The sequence below is a fragment of the Dunckerocampus dactyliophorus genome, chromosome 16 (assembly GCF_027744805.1).
Source record: "Dunckerocampus dactyliophorus isolate RoL2022-P2 chromosome 16, RoL_Ddac_1.1, whole genome shotgun sequence".
In the NCBI taxonomy this organism is placed as follows: Eukaryota; Metazoa; Chordata; class Actinopteri; order Syngnathiformes; family Syngnathidae; genus Dunckerocampus; species Dunckerocampus dactyliophorus.
The window spans coordinates 24,649,662-24,668,735 of record NC_072834.1 but is presented as its reverse complement, the minus strand read 5'-3'; the positions used below and the strand labels follow the sequence as shown (position 1 = coordinate 24,668,735).

The following is a 19,074-nucleotide window of genomic DNA, read 5'->3' as shown; positions in this document are numbered from 1 at the left end:
TGCCACTTGCCAGTGGATGTAAAAATAATCAAATAGTCAAATAGTGAATGTTCAAGTAAGAATTAGAAAAGGAATAAGTTTGGCACGTGGAGCATTGGACTGGCCGTGGTGATGATGGTGGAGACTGGCTGTTACTCTGACCAGGAATCGCTGATTGAATATGACAGCGAGAAAATGAGAATCCTAGGCTGGTGACGCCTCCAAATAATAAGCAGGATGCATCACATGAGCGCGTTTCCCGTCTCCTGCTTGTTATGTTATTAGCTTCGTTTTACCCATTAATTTAATTGCTATGGAGGTATGGCAGGTTTTGGACGGGGGGGACGGGGGGGGTCTCGTCAACTTTGCACTGACAATTAAAGGGACTGTATGCAGCGCATTCCTCCAACAATAGTGTTTTATATATCCCGCCTCTACCTGCTTGGACTACGTATGACATAACACACGCATTCCTTATGTTTGTTGTCAGCTAATAATAGCCATGCTACTAATGTCAGCTACCACTGAAAGTACAATCATCCCTTGCTATAGCAAACATCACTCCCTCACTGTATATTCAAAAAAGAAGGAATAAATGATGCCGTTTGGTGGTTGACTGTGGCCTATTGGCATGCCATGACTGAGATGGACGCACCATGGCTGAGACACATGTGCCATGGCCAATATGGACATGCCATGGCCGAGACGGACACATCAAGGTTCTCCTCTCATTCTGTGCGGAAGTGGTACGTTTTTGGCTTCTTTGTCCTTCCTTCCCACTCCCTTTGAAAGACTTTAAGTTTAGAATAAAGCATAATAACGTAGGCTCTAATAACGTTAAAAACCGTATTGAGAAAGTCATAAACAGGTATGTGCTCCAACTACCAAAATATTCCATTTCTTAATATTGCATCCTATTTCAAGGAAGTCCACTTATCGTGGTTGTGTCTGGAACCAACTAACCGCCATCAACGAGGGATGACTGTATCGCCTATTGCAACACCAGCATGACTGCAATTGGCGGCAGTATAGGACAGGGTGGAGATCCGAGAGTCGAGGTGACAACAGCCGCGTGGCCCCTCCCGCCTGTGTCAGCCATGTGTTGAGGCGAATCAGCCCTGGCGAATCTCTTCAACTATGTTCAACTAAAAAGAAACACTGTATTCCAGGGATGTCCAAACTGCAGACCAGGGGCCATTTTTGCCTCAGATGTTGTTCTTGCTAATGAGATATATTATTAGATATGACTGTCTTCCACAGCTTACAGTACAATATACTGGCCTACATTGGAATGGTTTTAGCATCTTTAAAGTGGCCCCACATCCTTTCATTTTTCTCTATATGCACAGCTCAGATCAAGGGTACCCTTTGCTGTCTTCAACTTCACTTGAGTAGTATTTGAAATTGTTGCTCTAACAATGTGTACTATCCCTATCACTCTGACGTTTATAGAGTCAGGAAGCTTACCAAACCATAAATTAAGCCTGTTCATGTTTTTATTTTGAGCTAGCACGGCTATGTTGTAAAAAAGTGTCTATATTTGGACATTGAAATGTTACATGTAAAGCATGTCTACTTTTGTTGTGAAATTAACAATATTTTCTCTGATAATTTTGTTATGATTTCTACTTAGAATTAAAGAATGATGACTGAAATTGGTTTCTAATGTGTTTTATTCAAATATATAAAAAAAAATAACTGTCGTGTAATCATTAGTGAAACGTACATAACCTTCGTGTCCGCCTGCCGATGAAAATTGTGAAGAACATAATTCCATGGAAAAACAAACCCTATGATGATTACAATGGTATATTTTCATGGAATAATTACTCAACTCTGCAACTAAAGTGACTTTTTGTGTATAAAAGAGTAAAATAAGATTATTTGAACAAAAGTCTAACACACCCAAATTTTGTGTCCGGCCCGTTATGTACGTACACTTCGAGCTCACAGTGTAAATTGCGTATTGCTAGTAAATATTGAATTAGAAAATAAAAAGTGCCGTCTTGGGCCAAACAAAACTTGTGTCCTTCCACCGGTTATTCGCCAAATACGCGTTCAGCAGGGGAATGTGTAATAGTGTCCGCCATTTTGTGTCAGCGTAATGTACGTTTAGTCACAATTTCAGAGAAGCAGTATCATTGAATTCGGCGAGCAATCAGCGGTTTAACAACCATTGTCAAGTCTAAGGTAAGATTTTTCATTTTTATATACATTGGAGAAGATCTTTTTGCACTTTGAAATGTTTTTTTTTCGTCAGGTGAGTTACAAATTTTAGCTGTTTGTGTCCTAGTTATGTACGTGCACGAAGCGGTGAAAAAAACACCGAGTTATGTACTTTACATTTAAGAAAGAGTGAACTTCGGAGGGTTGCTTTGGGAAATGGAAGATGTCTCGAGCTCTGGTATGTTGGGTGTGTGTTTTGCAATGTTTGAAGTTTGTGTTTATAACATTACCAAGGTCTATCCACCAGTTTGAAATTTTACCCAAAATATAACACTTGGGTACCCTTGATCTGAGCCATGCACATATGCTTTTTCAATATTTGTATTTTTGTTATTGGAAAACTTGCAATTTCATTGCCATGCTTCATCACCAATCATTTAATAATAATAATAATAATAACAATAATAATAATAATGGGTTAGTTAGGGTTCATTATTAATACTGTAATTAGGGTGAGGAGCTCGGTCATGTGGGCTCCGAGTAGAGCTGCTGCTACTTGACATGGAGAGGAGCCATTTGAGGTGGCTCGGGCATCTAGTGCCTCCCTGGTGAGGTGTTCCGTGCACACCTGGCTGGGAGAAGGCCCCGTGGAGACCAAGGACATGCTGGAGGGATTATGCCTCACAGCTGGCCTGGGAACACCTTGGTGTCCGGGGACCGGGAAGTCTGGGCTTCCCTACTGAGACTGCGGCCCCCACGACCCGGACCCGGATATGGGGAAGAAAATGGATGGATGGATGGATGGATGGAATAATAATAAGAATACGAAATAAAGAGAGAAAAAAGTTGGTTCTCTTTATGCATAAAGAAGTACCAAAACTGAAGGCCAAACACCGAGGTGCGGGCTGATCATCAGCATCGTTACCTGTACCGCTGCACCCCTACATATACTGCAGAGCTATTTATACACACACATACTGTATAGACAGTGCTGTATATGTGATCTTTTCTTTTTATTTTCATTGCAATGTTGATGTCTGTACTGCGTTCAGACATCGCTCGTGAGCGTTCATAAAAGTTATTCCTTTGGCGCAGATGGATCCCATTTAAGAAATGCATACCCTTCTGGGGAAAAGAGCAGAAATGAAGTGAAGGAGAGAAGCATCTGCACAGCTCAATTAAGCCAACGAGACAGACTAGCTTTTAATGTGTTTGAAGGGAAGCCATGATGCCGTCAGTTATTACTGTTATCTGTGTAAATCAGGTCAAAATGAGAAATGAATTCAATAAGAGCCGAGTATGGCAACCCTGCCTGTAATGAATTTCATTTAAAGATTTGTTTTAGCACTTAGCCTCAGGCTTAACCAATTGAAACTCAATTACTTTGCACACCTTGTTTGAGCAAAGACAACACCTCATGCCTGGAATACCAAATTCCAGTACTTTCTAAATTCCTGGATCTGACTGGGAGGTCAGGCAGCACACACTGTTTACTGTCTTGCCATGTTGACAACCTCTTTTCTTTTTTGACAGAGTCATAGTGGTGCTCAAAGTCTTTTTGAATCTAATTAACAGACGAGAATTCAGAGGAAAAAACACAGTTAGAATACAACATATGTAACAGGTCCTTGTCAATAGCAACAAAGTGTGTCACGTATAACATAAAGCAGTTTCTCTGGTCCGGATGCAGCGGGGCCACCTCTGCACTAACCGGCTGTGAATGCCTGGTGACTTAGAGGTGTCTCCTTCAACGGGGGAGATTTAACCCTTCAGACGGAGTAGTCAGGTAGGGAGGTGCGCCTGCTTCATACACATCTTGCACCAGCTAGCTAACCAGGGTTTAAACCATGCAGACAAATTAGGCAAGGACAACCTTTGGAGAACTCCTGCAGCTGCACCTTTTCAGGTCATAACTTATGATGAATGAATCCTTTGACAACATTGAAATCAAGGGCAGTTGAGGTGTTTTTACATACTTGTGCATACTGTATGTGATTTCCATCCATCCATCCATCCATTTTCTATACCGCTTCATCCTCATTACAGTTGCGGGGGCAGGCTGGAGCCTATCCCAGCTGACTTCGGGCGACAGGCAGGGTACACCCTGGACTGGTCGCCATCCAATCACATGGCATGTATTTGATTTGCTGCTTCCAAACTGTCTGCCCCATTGAGGCCACTCAGCTGAAATATGAAATACGCCACCCCTTTGCACTGGCTAACCCGTCAGCCACCAATTACGTCCTCTCCGTTTCACCTGGAACCTTTTCTCCTAAATGTACACGTTAGTAAACAAAAAAAACTGCACAGATGTCACATTTTTACAGAAAAGGTGGGCTAGTGATTGGAATTTTTCTTTTGGCTCAGCTTCCTGAAAAGAACAGACTCTTTCGGCCCCCAAATGGTTCCTCTGATTACTTATTATTAATATTATTGAATTTTGAATGTAAAGAAATAATTACAGTCATCCCTCGCCACTTCACAGTTCCAACTTTGTGGGACTCACTCCAAAGTATATTACAGTATATGAAGTGAATACAAATATAAGGCATTTACAAGACACATTCAAAGTCATCAAATTGATATGTAGTATTGTATGCTGGTCACTAGGTGGCAGTAATGTTGCAGTAATGTTTGGTTAGACACACAAGCACCAGACTTGATCACTGGAAAGACAAGCTTTTATTGCCGCTTTCAATGATCTCAATTATGTAAATGTACTTCATTAATACAATAATCCCAAATAAAAACACATAACAGGTAACCCATGCCAAGTTGAAACTCAACTCTGAATCCACGACATCACATCCCGTCCACTCCCCCCCACTCAACTCCCCTAGGGAAGACATTTATAGCAACACGCACAAGCATGTGTCATATTTATGTCTTAAATGGCTTATTTTCTCTTACTATATTGGCTAATAGGAGTGTACAGGTGACTATAGGGGTGTTATTTAATGTCTAGAGAGCGCTAATAGTGTTAAATAGTGAAGGTCTTAAACAGTTTTAATATGGCATAACTACCAAAATATGCCATTTCTAAATAAGTAATTCACCTATCACGGTCAGGTCTGGAACCAATTACCCGCCATAAACAAGGGATTATTTAATATCAAATATTTATTATTCATATGCTCAACATGGAACAGATTAATCATAAAATACAAAAACAAAAAAGGGTCCAATCTCTGATTGTGTGCAGTATTTATACTGCATAATATAGTATTATCATATGATTATATGTTATATTATAGCATTGAATCCTATTTACAGTAAAGCAACACAACATCAACAAATAAATAGAAATGAAAATGTGCAAAAGTATAAATAAAAGGTAAGCATCATTCCTCATCTCTAGCAAAGACTGGCACTGAGAAGCACAAAGTGCCTCAGCTTTTGTTTCCTGCTGCTCCTTTTGCTCAGCTTTCCGGCTTGTATAGTCACCATCCTGTACCTGATGTCATCTACTGTAATATCCAACCATCCATTTTCTGCATGCTGGATCCTGGTACACCCTGGCCTGGTCATGTCATTATTAGGAATATCATTATTATGTCATTACTGTGGTAGTGTGTTGTCACCCATCATGTGCAGCTTTAACAGCAAAATACGCTTCACTTCAAAGAGCCGATCGTTTAAGGCGGATCGTTGGTGAACGACCCCTGGCTAATGTGGACACCAAAAAACGATGATTCCTGATGAACATATTCAATTAGTAGACTAGAAAAGTGAGTTAGACTTGAACAGAAGGTTTGGTGCAGTAAAGTAAGCAGCATAGAAGGAAGAATGTGCTGTGAATGTGAACATTAGCTTTTATTGCTTGCAGGATTAGCTGCTGAAATGCTATTAAGAAGCTTAACACCTAGCATTTACCTTTTGTTTATTGTTTTCATGCCATGGAAGTGTGAAGGTCACTGGGTTGCAATGTTCATTTCGGAACGTGGGGGTAAAAAAAACTTTAAAAACTTGATTGACTTCATTGGCATGCAACAACATGGCCTTCCTGCAAGATGTTCTCAAAGAATTCTTTCATACTTTACTGCAACTTTACATTTCATTTCAGTGGAAAGACACAAATCCACAACTGGTAAATAATACAACAAAACAATGACATGAAACAGTAATACAAAATAAAAGCCCGAGCAGCCTCTCCATGTCAACAATAAGACCACTACACTGCTGGATAATTACTGTCGCTTGCAGAGAATCAGCAACCTGGAAGTTACATGTTTAGTAAACGTGACATGTCCTGACTGTGTGTGTGTGTGTGTGTGTGTGTGTGTGTGTGTGTGTGTGTGTGCGTGCACAGAGGAAAGTTGAGTTTGCTGATGTTGTTTTGGCGTGGTTGGGCTGGCGGCATGCCAAATAGAGCACTGTCTACCACAGCTTGTCACCACGGCTTGCAAATCAATCCACCAAACCTGTCGTGTTCTTTAAGTTGGACACACATCTACAGTATACCTTTGATTGCACCCTAGGAGACATCTCACCCCTCTGAGACCTTCGCTCTGGTTGAATGTTGTCCATCACCCACAATCCTCTTGTGAGACATGAACACGTCTCTTTTTTCTCTTTTCTGTGCCTTCTAAAGATATAAAAGCAGGTAAAAAGAGGCAGCTAATGAATGCACGTAACGGGACACCTATTCCGCCTATTAAAACACCTCCAAAAAGCTCTTCCTGTGTGTTTAGAGGAAAAGAGACACGCATGTGCATGGCAATATATTGATTATCCACCTTATTTTCATCTATTGCGTGATAAAATCAATTTATTATCATCGCAGGCCTTTTTCTGAATGAGAAATCTTGTCAATCTTGTTAATCTGAAGAGGTCTTGTGACACCCCTACGTCTCACATAAGGTTTGTGGATGAGGAGCATAATTCCCCCAAAAGGTTCACATTTCCTTGAAGCAAGGAAGCAGTTTTCAGTGTTTGCAAGCACAGTACGTCCATATCACGTGTTGTATCGGACCGTGAGTAGTCTGAGACTCCCAGTCTGAGCCCAGTCTATTGGTTCAGAAAGCTGCATGACGCGCTTAATTCATAGTTGTGCTTCATGGAAATGATCGGAAGAAAAGAGGGGCCCCTGGAGACATCCTCCCAACCTGCAGTGTCAAAGTAATAAAAAAATGAGAAGAGACCAAGAGGTCATGACACCCTCCCTCCACCGCCAGCTACCCCATCCTTTATCTTCCACAGCGTTTTAGGACAAGAAAGGTCTCTAAAGGCTGTGTGGCGCTGTGTGAGATCAGCGTTGGGAAACAGCCCAAATGGAAAAAAACGGTCCACAAAAAGAGGCAGTATTTCACCAGATGAACACATATCTGCCCTCGCACAACACCTTGCTGTTTAAGCTTACAGGGAAGCGCTTATCAAAGTGTGCAGCTTCTCCCAATTTAGGCCTCTGAGAAGGTCCACAGGTGTGTGTGTGCGATACCATGCAGAATAGACATGGAATTCAAGCATAAATGATTCCTATCTAGACTGTCAATCTTTGCTGATCTTTGTGGCCAAATAACAGCTGAAAGAGGCTGTTTGTTATGCTCCTAAATCAATCAGGGCAATTTCACCAAAGTCAAAGACAACAAACACACTGACCTTTCCTAAAAATCTGCATCAGAATGACGGATATTTGCTCTTCTGCTAAATATTACACATCTAGCCTGACAAGTCATGTCTTACAATGAACAGAGTTGACAATTTCTATGCATAAATCCATTTGGGTATTGTCTTTAAAACAAACTAAATATAATATTAGTGGGTGTGATGACGCTTCGGTTTTTGTCTCAGTCTCACATTTAATTTAAAGCATTGTCTTTTGAATAAAACTGATTTGAGGCCATTATGTCGGGCTTAAGAACCACACATTTCTGTGTTTTGGTGACAACTTAACAAAGACAAAATGACGTGGACATGAATCAACAGCAGAAATAGTCATTAGCTGCAGCCATCCACTAAAAGTACGGAGGAGACACACAGCCAGCATGAACTAATCACACTTTCAGCCATAATTAACCACAAGACAGCGCTCCTGCTAACACAAGGCCACATCAGAGTTCACATCATTGATTTGACTTTCCTTGCAAATCCTATGTGATGAATAAGCTTTAGATTATTTTTTTTAGGGCAGCGGCTCATCCGCTCCCTTTTCTCTACTTTCTACTTGAACAACAATTCCCAGCTACAACTTTCAAGGTCACCTCGGGTCACCACATCAAGGACATTGCAAGATAAAACCTCATCAGACCTGATGTTTCTCAAGATGTTAGCATAACCCACCGGCAACGGCACCATAGGTCAGAGCAAAAAACAGGATTCCATCCATCCATCCATCCATCTTCTTCTGCGTATCTGAGGTGGGGTCACGGGGGCAGCAGCCTAAGCAGGAACTTCCGTCTCCTCCCAGCAGATCTCGAGGCATTCCCTCCTACCGGTCAGACGTACCTGAACACCTCCCGAGGGAGGAGTCAGCGAGGCCACCTCATCTGGCTCCTCTCAATACGGAGGAGCAGCAGTTCTACTCCAAGTTTCTCCCGCATGACATCGCCTTCTCACCTTATCTCTAAGGGAGAGCCCAGCCACCCTACGGAGAAAACTCATTTTGGGCGCTTGTACCGCCATCTTGTCCTTTTGGTCCTTCCTTCCGGGTCCTTATTTAGAAATTGAATATTTTCATAGTTAGCATTAAAAAACCTGTTTACAACCTTCTAAATATGATTTTTAACATTAGAGCCTTCTAGACATGAAACAACACCCCTATAGTCACTTTTACACTTCAATTACCAAACTTAGACATAAATAAGACAAAGGTTCCTTGTTGTTCTTTTTTCACTTCCCGTTTCTGTTCAGTACTTGCTGCAGTGGCTATTGTCGCATGAAAGTAACATTACTGCCACCTAGCGGCCAGTGCACAATACTACATCAGAATGACAATATATTATTTACTGCCAGGTATAGTTCACGCAATGCCAGAAATACCAAAGTAAATAAAAAGTATAAGACACAAATCAAAACAGAAGCCTAGAATGACAGCATTATTTACAAGAATATCGAGGGTGCAAAAATATGAACATATGATCACAAAATCTTTGAATGCATTTGTATTTGACTTAATTTTGCCATTTTTATATGTTCCATGTGCTTAAATATACATATTTTTGGACTAATAATAGGCTGTAGTCAACCACAAAAGAGCATGATTTAGTAATGTATTTTTGAAAAGCTGTGATAGACTGAATCCACAAAATCAAAAAGTGTCAAAAAGTCAAAAAGTCCAAAAAGTGGCGAGGGATGATTGTATGTTAAATTATGCTTACAGTGTTCCCTCGCTCCAGCATAAGAACACTGTTACAGGCCAAGCCTGGCCCTTTAAGAAGAACTGCATTGTGGGAAGTTGAGTGTTGCAGTTCTGTGCTTTAGCAGCAGGTGTCGGTGTCTCTCTCTGATCTCTCTCTTCTGTCTGCACCACCCATTGTCTTCTGCGTTCTGATTGGCTGTAGACCATTGTCAATCAATCTCCTTTGTGCGGTCTCGCTGTGAGCTGCTTGCTAACCGCCAATAAACAATAGAAGAAACGGAAGAAGCTAACAGTGTGATTCTAAATACTGTATGTTTGAAAGTTTTCTCCCAGACAAAACCCACAATGCCAACGAAACGTTCTGCACCCAAAAGGAAGAGAAAGATGGCAGCCATCAAAAAAATGTGGACTTCAGTACAGCTGAAGGAAGGTAGAGGTTGTGGCTGTAGGGCGACATTACGGAATAAATGAACCTTCGGTTCATGGAGGACGAAGAGGAGGAGGAAAATACGACGACAGGAGCAATATGTTTTAACAAGGATACAAAAACACTACAGTGCAACAGTGCCAGGATGAAGAGGTCACGGCCAGAGGAGTGAAATACGCATGTCACTTAATCATTTCTTCAAAGGAAACTTTGAACTTTGATCGCGTTTCAACGAGAGAAATGTGAGAAAGTGTCCATGCCTGTCTGAGAAAAGTGTATGAAGTGTATGGTGGGGGCTTTTACAGCCTTAAAACATATAGAATCATTGTTAACAAATCAAGTTGGCTACTTCGTGGATTTCACTTATTGCGGGCTGTTTTAGGAACCTATCCCCTGCGATAGACAATGGAACACTGTATATACATGATGTATTTAATGTTTTTGTCTGTTTTTTGTTTTTAATCTGAACAAATCATAGGTCAATCAGCAGCCTAGAATCCACCCTTCATCCTCCCAAAGATAAATGTGCAATCTAGCATAAGATAAGATGGAGTCCTTTGGCTGTGCTGCAGCTGTACATTATTGTATGTTTTACAGTGAAATATCATTTCAGTGAGGGTTGTGTCACAATTAAATGTACAATCAATCGAGCAGCCTGCCTAGTAAAACATTCAAAGTGCTACATCTTCAAGTGTTGCAAACATCATCAGGGGCAAACATATTTCCAACAAAGCAATGGGGAAAATGAGAAATATGTTCCGAATTACCAGCATGTGTGTTGTGAAGCCCGAGGCTGTGCTTCCCCATATGTCTCCTTCATATCTCTATCCAAGTGTTTTCATAACCGGTTGGGAAAAAAGCAGCACCAAAAAAACACAATATCAAAAGAATAACACGAGGATTGTGAAGCTGAGACTATATTTATGCAGTATTTCCCGTTATGATTGATTCCATAGCTCCTAACCACAAACCTGATGATCCAGAGTGAAATCCTGTTTGCAGTGCGGATGCAAAGAAAGTCAGAAATGATTGGTGCTCACTGAATTAATGCACAGATCCAATTATATCTTAAAACAAATGTAAATTAGGGATGATTTCCACTTTCCCTTTGCGAAGGCTCACAATATGAGTCAGCTTGTTCACAGTCACAGCCCCTGCGGCCTCTCACAGCTCGCCCATTCAAGGTGACCCGCGACAGAGACATCGGCGAGGAGGGATTCATCGGACGGCTGCGCAAAAGTCCTACGCTTCTATCGAATCAAACGGACAAATCAAGAACGCTTGCAAGCCTGGTTCTTTTTGCTGGAGATGTGAGGGATGCTAACGCATGCTGATGCTGGTGTGACTGTTGTGCTAACGCAACAGCAACATAGTGGCCAGTGACGAATGACGAGGAAGTGCACGCAGAAAAACCGCCTCGGGTTTCTTCCATTCTGCAGCACGTTTCCACAACACTTGAGCAGCTGGGAAAATCTATTTCTAAACAAATTGTAAGTCATCAGGATCCTGTCGCAACGCCGGTGTGTCAATCACAGGGTCAGACATTCATCTGAATTAGAAGATAGAGATTGTGCTCGTTTACACAGTTCTTTTGTTTTTGCAATACCGGCATAAAAGGCACCATAGAATGTATCGTTTCATCCGTCATCGCGTTATATCAGCATTCAATCTAAAACATTACGTAAAATATTTCTCACAAACAAACAAATAAATCATATTCCAAATCATATTCTAACCGCAGGATAAACAAATGGAAAATAATGGAAAAGGGCCTCTCTTAACTCATTCAATACCATAGACGTATTTGTATGTTTTCTTAAACCCACACGCTCACTCCCAAAGACGTATTTACACATCTTTTAGGTTTTTTTGCACAAGAGGCAAAAAGAGGTGATGACGCAAGTGCACAATAAAAGAGGTCACGTTTCATGCAGTTTTAAGCCATAAACACGGCTACAAGGTGGGAGAAGTGCATCTGATAAGAGCTCGGCATGGATCTTTTGCATGTATTTACGCACTCAACAGCAAGGAGGACGTGGAAGAGCATGCAGGAGTGTAGCGTGCAGAAGGTTACGCATTGTAAGGAAACTTTAACGCATGCACTTGTGTGCACACGTGTGCACTTGTGTGCACACAATTTAGCTCCAAATGTAAAAATTGTAAATAGTTGATGGTGTTATAAAAGATGTTATTTGGATGTAAAACAACCGTTGTTGTGTTGTGTAGTTAGTGTAGTTGTTTAGATATTTCAGCGGTCACAAAAGCAAAAAATATTTGTGTCAAACTGAAAGTTATGCTTGAAATGTATCTTTTCACAAAAAGCTGCTTTTCTCCCTTTTTTTGTTAGTTGGAATTCTGATACTTTCCTGAACCTTACCTATGTTCTACTGCTGATTACTAAAAGAACAGAAATACGGTAGAAACACACCTTTTTTTCTGATGAAAGATGGGAGTGTGATGTTTCTTGTGGTACAGTAGGTTCCATGTTTATATAACCATACAACACAATATTCTGTGTGCCCTGAAAAATCAGTCAGAATCATCTAAAATGGCCGCTACTGAGGGGGTTGAATTTAGGAAAAATGGCTGGAATTGAATGGGTTGATAAGCAAATATCCCTGAATTTAAGTAAAAGTAAAATAATATTATTCGGTAATAGCAGAAAGGATACGTACGACTAAATACAAATAAATGGAGTGGATATTGAAAAAGTGGAAGAATATAAATCCCTGGGCGTCATAATAGACGAAAAAATGAGTTGGAAATCTCATATTAAAAATATACAACAAAAGGTGGTGAGAAATATCTCTATATTGAATAAAGCAAAATATGTTCTTGATCATAAATCACTCCACACTCTGTACTGTTCCTTAGTATTAGCATATTTAATGTATTGTGTGGAGATATGGGAAATAATTACAAAAGCAATCTTTACTCACTCACTGTACTGCAAAAAAGATGGTGAGGATAATTCATAATGCCAAGTATAGACAACATACAAACCCTCTATTTTTAAAATCACAGATATTAAAATTAGCAGATTTAGTACACTTTCAAACCGCTAGAATAATGTATAAACTTAATAACAACTCGTTACCCAAAAACCTAATACAGTATTTCTCAATCAGAGAGGAGAAATATGATCTTAGAGGAAAATTAAACTTAAAACAGCATTTCTGTGTGTGGAATTAAATGATGGAACGGATTGAGTAAAGAACTCAAACAATGTACAGAGATGAGCACATTCAAAAAGCAATACAAGCAGTTGATGTTTGCTAAATACAAGGCAGAAGAGTCTTGATCATCACAATGATGTTCTGTCAGGTTTGTTATTATTTTGGGGGTTTTTTTGTAAAAAAAAAAAAAAAGTTTTGTTCTTTATTCATATTTATTTTAAGCATTTATTTATTTATTTATCTATTATTATTATTATTATTAATGTGTATATATATATATATATATATATTTTTTTTTTTTCTTTGGGAGGGCTATCTTACCGTTATCTATTATGTGTTATCCTGACTATCACTGAAAGCATGACATGGAATGCAGGAAGTGAACAACATGTACTGTACTAGATGTAGAATAGATGGGGGGTAGGATTAAATAAGCTTTGCTTCTTCCTACTCCTTTTGGACATGTGGAACTGTGAAAGAATGATTCATGAGATGTACTCCATTGGAACCTTCATGTTCTTCATTGGAACCTTCATGGGTTGTATACTGTATACTGTAGTCTCATTTGGAGTCAAAGAGCGCGTCATAGCACCGATAAAGATAAAATTATTTAAAATAACGGCCAAGTAATGAGTATAGTAAATATTTATCGTAGTTATGGCAGGTGACTGCACCTTCACGGGACATAATCGGGCTGCATCTAATCATCTGAAGCTTGTTGTTTGGATGAATGGAGTAATGGGTAGACCCTACGCCCACCTAACCAATGTGAAGCAGTTAGTGCTTTGGTACGCAACATACAGTCAAGAAAAGAGGCAAAAATGTCCTTCAGTGTTTTCCAAAGTCAAAGCTGATGTGTGGGAATATCTTGTTTGACCTAAAACACCAACATATTAGCTCTGCTTTCATGCATGACTACGGGCATTCAAAAATATTCGGAGAAATCAGAGGATATTTACATTTGTAAATAAACAATGATTAATTGAATACCAAAATAGATGAAGTCTTGCAGCTCTAGTACATAAAATAACATTTTTATAAGACTCATCCATTTTCAGTACTGCTTGTCCTCGTTGGGGTCACGGTATGCCGGAGTCTATCCCAGCAGACACCGGGCGAGAGGTGGGGTACGCCCTTGACTGGTCGTCAGCCAATCACAGGGCACGTATACAAACCTGCACCTATTCTATATTTTTTGGAAAGGCGAAGGAGGCTGGAGTAGCCGTGCACGGGGAGAACATGCAAACTCCACACTGAGAAGCCCAAACGGCGACTGAAACCATCGCTAGGCCATCGTGCGGCTCTTACCTACACTCATTTCAGTCAAGCATGTGCTCATATTGACTGAGAAAAGAATCACATTATTTTTTTCTTATGGATGCTGAGCAATGTACATATCCCGGAGGCCATATTTCACAGGACAGCAAGTAAATGTGGTCTTTTTTTAACTCCAGACTCTATAAAAGTCAGCAATTTGACTGTGATAATGCTCATTAAAAACAATTAATTTCAAGCAGCCCAGTGGAATAGCAGTTTAAGACGCTGACCGTGTAATCACAATGTGTTCTCCTTTCGAGTCCAGCTGAGCGTCTCTTCCTCGTCTCTGGCATGTCACCTCGTGCAGGGAAAAATCACGCAATTGTTTTTATTTATTTGTGTTAGCTTCAAAAATGCAAAGGATTAAAGAAAAGAGCCTTGAGTGCAGCGAATACATTGAAATGCCACCACTCACTGCCAATACGTTTAACTCGATTTTTTTAAGTCTGTTATTTCTATATTTCTTTGAAAATGTACTACTTGCAACCAGCAAAGAGTCAAAACGTCCTTTGTACAGTAGACTTAATAGAGTTAGGCAGGCTGTCAAATTGTTACAATTTGTAAATCCAGTTAATCAGTTTTCAAATGAATTAATCACGATTAATCACCATTTGCAATTATGTCTGAAATATGCCTGTTTTTCCTGCATTGTATTAACAGAAAGATAAATGACAGGACAGGATTATATATACTTTATTTGTAAGCATTAACATCTCCAAATGATGTGAAAATTTAAAACAAGCTAAAAGGTAGCACACGTCTGACAATCTATTCTGTCTCTTTAATAGCAGCACAACATTTCACACTTTCATCCTGTTACTATGAGCAATGAGGGGTTGCGTTCAAAGACACCACGTCATTTAAGTTGAATTTACGTTTTGAGTGTATTTTTGGAGATTTAATGCAGCACTTTGTACCTCTGCATTAGGAGTTCTGCATTAGTGGGTGATAAGGACATCCACTTACTGCTTCTCTTTGCCCTCCATTTGATTTAAAGCATAAGAAAGATGTTGGGAGTGTCTGTGAATGCACCTCGAGGTAGTGCGGTGGAGCACGAGTACGTATTACATGTTGTTGGAATTGCACTGCTGTTGATGTGTTCAGGTCAGAATCAGTTTGCCGTCATAACAGAGATGTGTGGCTTGCCAATAATTCGGCAAAATAACTGAACCTATTTAATCAAGTAATTTTGTGTTATATTCTGATATTCCTAATAATGACATTTTTGAACAGGAGCTGAAAATGCTGTAATACGTACGCCCGACCAGTAGATGGCGATGGCCCTTTTTAAAGCAATACAGGCGAGACCAGGGGTGCCCATTACATCGATCACCAGCTACCGGTCGACCACGAAGGTAGTTTGGGTCGATCGCGTACGCGTCACTTTGTGGATGTCGTATGACATCAGTCAGCTAAGTAAATGAAGACTTGGTAGGAACGCTACCATTATGACAAAGCCAAAGCAAGTGAAAGCACCAAAGGGCTACATGAGCGCTGCTTTGTAGGATGGTAGCTGTGGTCCTTCTGTCCATGTGAAGTGCATGTTTACTGCAGGGGCAGCTATTACAGTAAGTCAGCAGGAGGTAAAAAGAACGAGCACAAGGTCCTCAGGTTAAATCCTATGAAGAGCTTACCAGAATAATTCAAAAGTGCACATGGAATTTAACTGTTTCCTGGAATTCCACGACTGCTTTCAGCACAGAAACAACTCTGTCTTGGCAAAGTTCTAACAGCGTCAGGTCCGGGGGCTGTGATATTGTTCAATATTTCACAGGAGAGTTAGAGTACCTTGTTTCTTCAGGCAGCCTCTAAATCCAGACTGTTTTACAGTTTGGTGATAGCATCAGTTGTAACTTACTGCTCATTCAGCTCACCACAACTTCCCCGTCTCTCGTCTCACTAATTGGAGACATGTGGACCAACGTGTGATCTTATCAACGTCATAGGTGGAGCTGAAGGCCATGTCGCTACATAAAGGCAACTAGTGTGGGCAAACGGCTAATCTGAGACCAAAAAGACAAAAACAGGAAGGGTGTGGTTGTAAATGTTTGGTGAAAATCATTATATTTCTCTTAAAAACACCTGCCAGTCAAACACAGACTTCAACCTATTTATCTTTTAAAATCTATACGAACACTGCCACCATTTTCCATCCTATTTTAATACGCTATGCTTTTTTTAGCCAAAGTAAACAGTATGCTTTCTCAGCATGCGCTATTCAATTTCCAGGGTTATGTGGGAATTTACAGATATTACCACATGCCGAGCAGAAATCCCAGCCGCGTAGAAATGCACCCATCTAATCCGTCACTATGCAGACATCGTGCAAAAAAAAAAAAAAACACTCGCCTGTTTAATTATTCATCTGCTGACAAATTTTCAAACGGCAGGAAGAATCCACAATAGTGCGGCGCTTCCTCATGAATGAGCGTGTTTATTTATCTGAATTAATGCCAGGAAAATGACCTCATATGTTCAAGTGTGTGTTTAATTATAAATGGTGCTGGTAAAAACAACAGACTTTGTGTCTTGCGACGTTTCAGACATCAAGCGACCTCGTGAAACCTCCTGTGTGAACACACACGGGTCAAATAGAAGTGAGGGGGGCACGCACGCTCCTCAATGTACGTGGTGTGTGTGTGTGTGACCAGAGCCAAGAGGGGGGCATGTCTGTCCCATTCATCTAATATTCATTCTGGAGTTGTGTTTTATTACCAGGATTAGTGCTGAAGGACCATCATGCATTTAGCCCTTATTCATGACCTTGAGCGCAAACACCCCACGGGGCTTTCCCATAAGGCCTTGGGCAGCGCTAAAAAAAATACAAAATAAAACACACACACACACACAGACACACACACACACACACTCAAAGGGGATCTCCAACTTTGAAAAATGAGAAAAGTGTAAAAGAAATTAACTCACCGTCTTGGAGTCTAATTCGTGGTGTTGTTGAGCTAAGACTTTATCTACGCTGGCAGCGTCTGTAAATGTAACAAACCCAAATCCTCTGCAAAACAAACACACAGACAACAACAACAAGGTTAAAATAATACAATGCATGCCTGCAAAACCAAAACACACAACTTGTGACCGACTCCAAAGCCCACCCGTGCCAAAACAACAACATGCACGCTTGTCCTGCTGTTCCCGTGGGTTGACCTTAGTGTGCTTATTATGACTATTTCATGACAATATTGTCTCTTGTGTCGGCACAGCACATGCATTTAGACATCCAGATTGCGGACGTCCTGTGGAAGAAACTGAAAGTGAGCAGGCTATTCGCCACACTGTGCTGCAGTCACAAAGTCAATGTCAAATTGCATTCGGTCGCAGCTTTACAGCAGTGAGCATTTAAGCTTATCTGGCTCGCTGCGAAACCACACGCACTCTCTCTCTTTCTCTCTCACTCACACACACACGCACGCACACGCACACACACACACAGTGGATTAAGCAAGGAAACAAAGTAAAGCGATATCGCTTGCATGCACTGGAGAGGCAAAGTAGACGAGTCCTTTATTTACCTTGAGCGTTTCGTCGTGGGGTCTCTCATCACCATACATTCTCTTATCTCTCCAAATTTGCTAAAATAGTCTCTAAGGCTGTCTGTGGACACAGGAAACACACACACGGGGTCATAATACAGACAACACATACGTGCGCGATGTTGTCACCGCGTTTCAAAAAAAGACAACACTCCCCCTCCACCACAGCGCCGCCGCGATGCGCATAGGGGTCGAATAGAGGACTTGAGATGGACGAAGATCGGGAATAACGTCGCTCACACGCACACACGCACACGCGCGCACACACCGAGACATCCCATAGCGAACACACACACACATTCGCACACAACCGCGGTGCCAAGAGCAGAGAAAGAAGAAGAAATAGAGGACAATTGGCGCTACGACGGTCTCACCTGGTGAGGTTTGCCAGCTGAGGCCACCGATAAACATTTTACTGTAAGGGGGAAACACAACACAAGTCAGTCCAGATGTCAGTTCGGCCATTTTGACGACTAACTACTTCTAAGAGCGACCTTAAAGGATAAAGCGAGGCTGTAATAACAGTCTCGCTTGGTGTATAAAAAAGGGGGAAGGACACTCTCGCTAAAAGCTCTCTAAACTGCCCCCTTGAAAGGCACTAAGTGCGTACTGTGTAGGACGAATCCATCCAGCTCGCCAGTCCAAGTCCTCTCCAAGATGTTGCACTACAACACGAAGCTTACGTTTAGGGAAAAACAGCAAATCTTCTTACCCCGGGTCATGGTGTGAGTCATTTAGGCTTCCGGATGTGGCTTGACTCCCGTCTCCTTCCATAGCTATTCCAAAACTATCGGCTGGGACTACCGAGAGAGTGCGAGACACAGAGCCAGGCAGGAGATACGCAAAGCCCCGCTATGAGAATATTACTGAGCCGGGAACGACAGCGTCACACGTGGGATCAGCTCAGCCCCCTGCTCCCTCCTCCCCTCCCTCTCTCCACGCACAACGCTACCTTGGCCCACAGGGGGCGGGGCCTACAGCTGTCACCTAACCAATCCAATTGACGTCAATTCAGACAATCTGCAAAGCAAGCCTCCTATTTGTCATTTCATTAAACCCTGAGGGGTGAACGTGTCCTCCTGCTCCTCCAAGCCACTGGCCGATACTATCGATCCGATATCAAGGTTAATTACTTTCTTTATTGTTTTTTACGCTCTCATTTCA

At 41.2% G+C, this 19,074-nt stretch overlaps 1 protein-coding gene across 12 annotated transcripts in view; it reads right to left on the bottom strand.

Moving 5' to 3' along the window:
* The window catches only part of msi2b (musashi RNA-binding protein 2b), a 410,423-nt gene extending 391,607 nt beyond the window's left edge, over positions 1-18,816 (bottom strand). For 11 of the 12 annotated variants that reach the window (XM_054754385.1, XM_054754384.1, XM_054754391.1 and 8 more), the window contains exons 1-4: positions 18,623-18,816; positions 18,285-18,325; positions 17,890-17,971; positions 17,288-17,372 (exon numbers count right to left, since the gene is read on the bottom strand). In XM_054754385.1, coding sequence (XP_054610360.1) covers positions 17,288-17,372; positions 17,890-17,971; positions 18,285-18,325; positions 18,623-18,684 — 270 coding nt within the window. In that variant the 5' untranslated portion in view covers positions 18,685-18,816. The remainder of the gene's footprint in view (positions 1-17,287; positions 17,373-17,889; positions 17,972-18,284; positions 18,326-18,622) is intronic. The other variant, XM_054754388.1, reaches the window with a different exon arrangement.
* Between the last annotated feature and the right edge of the window lie 258 nt (positions 18,817-19,074).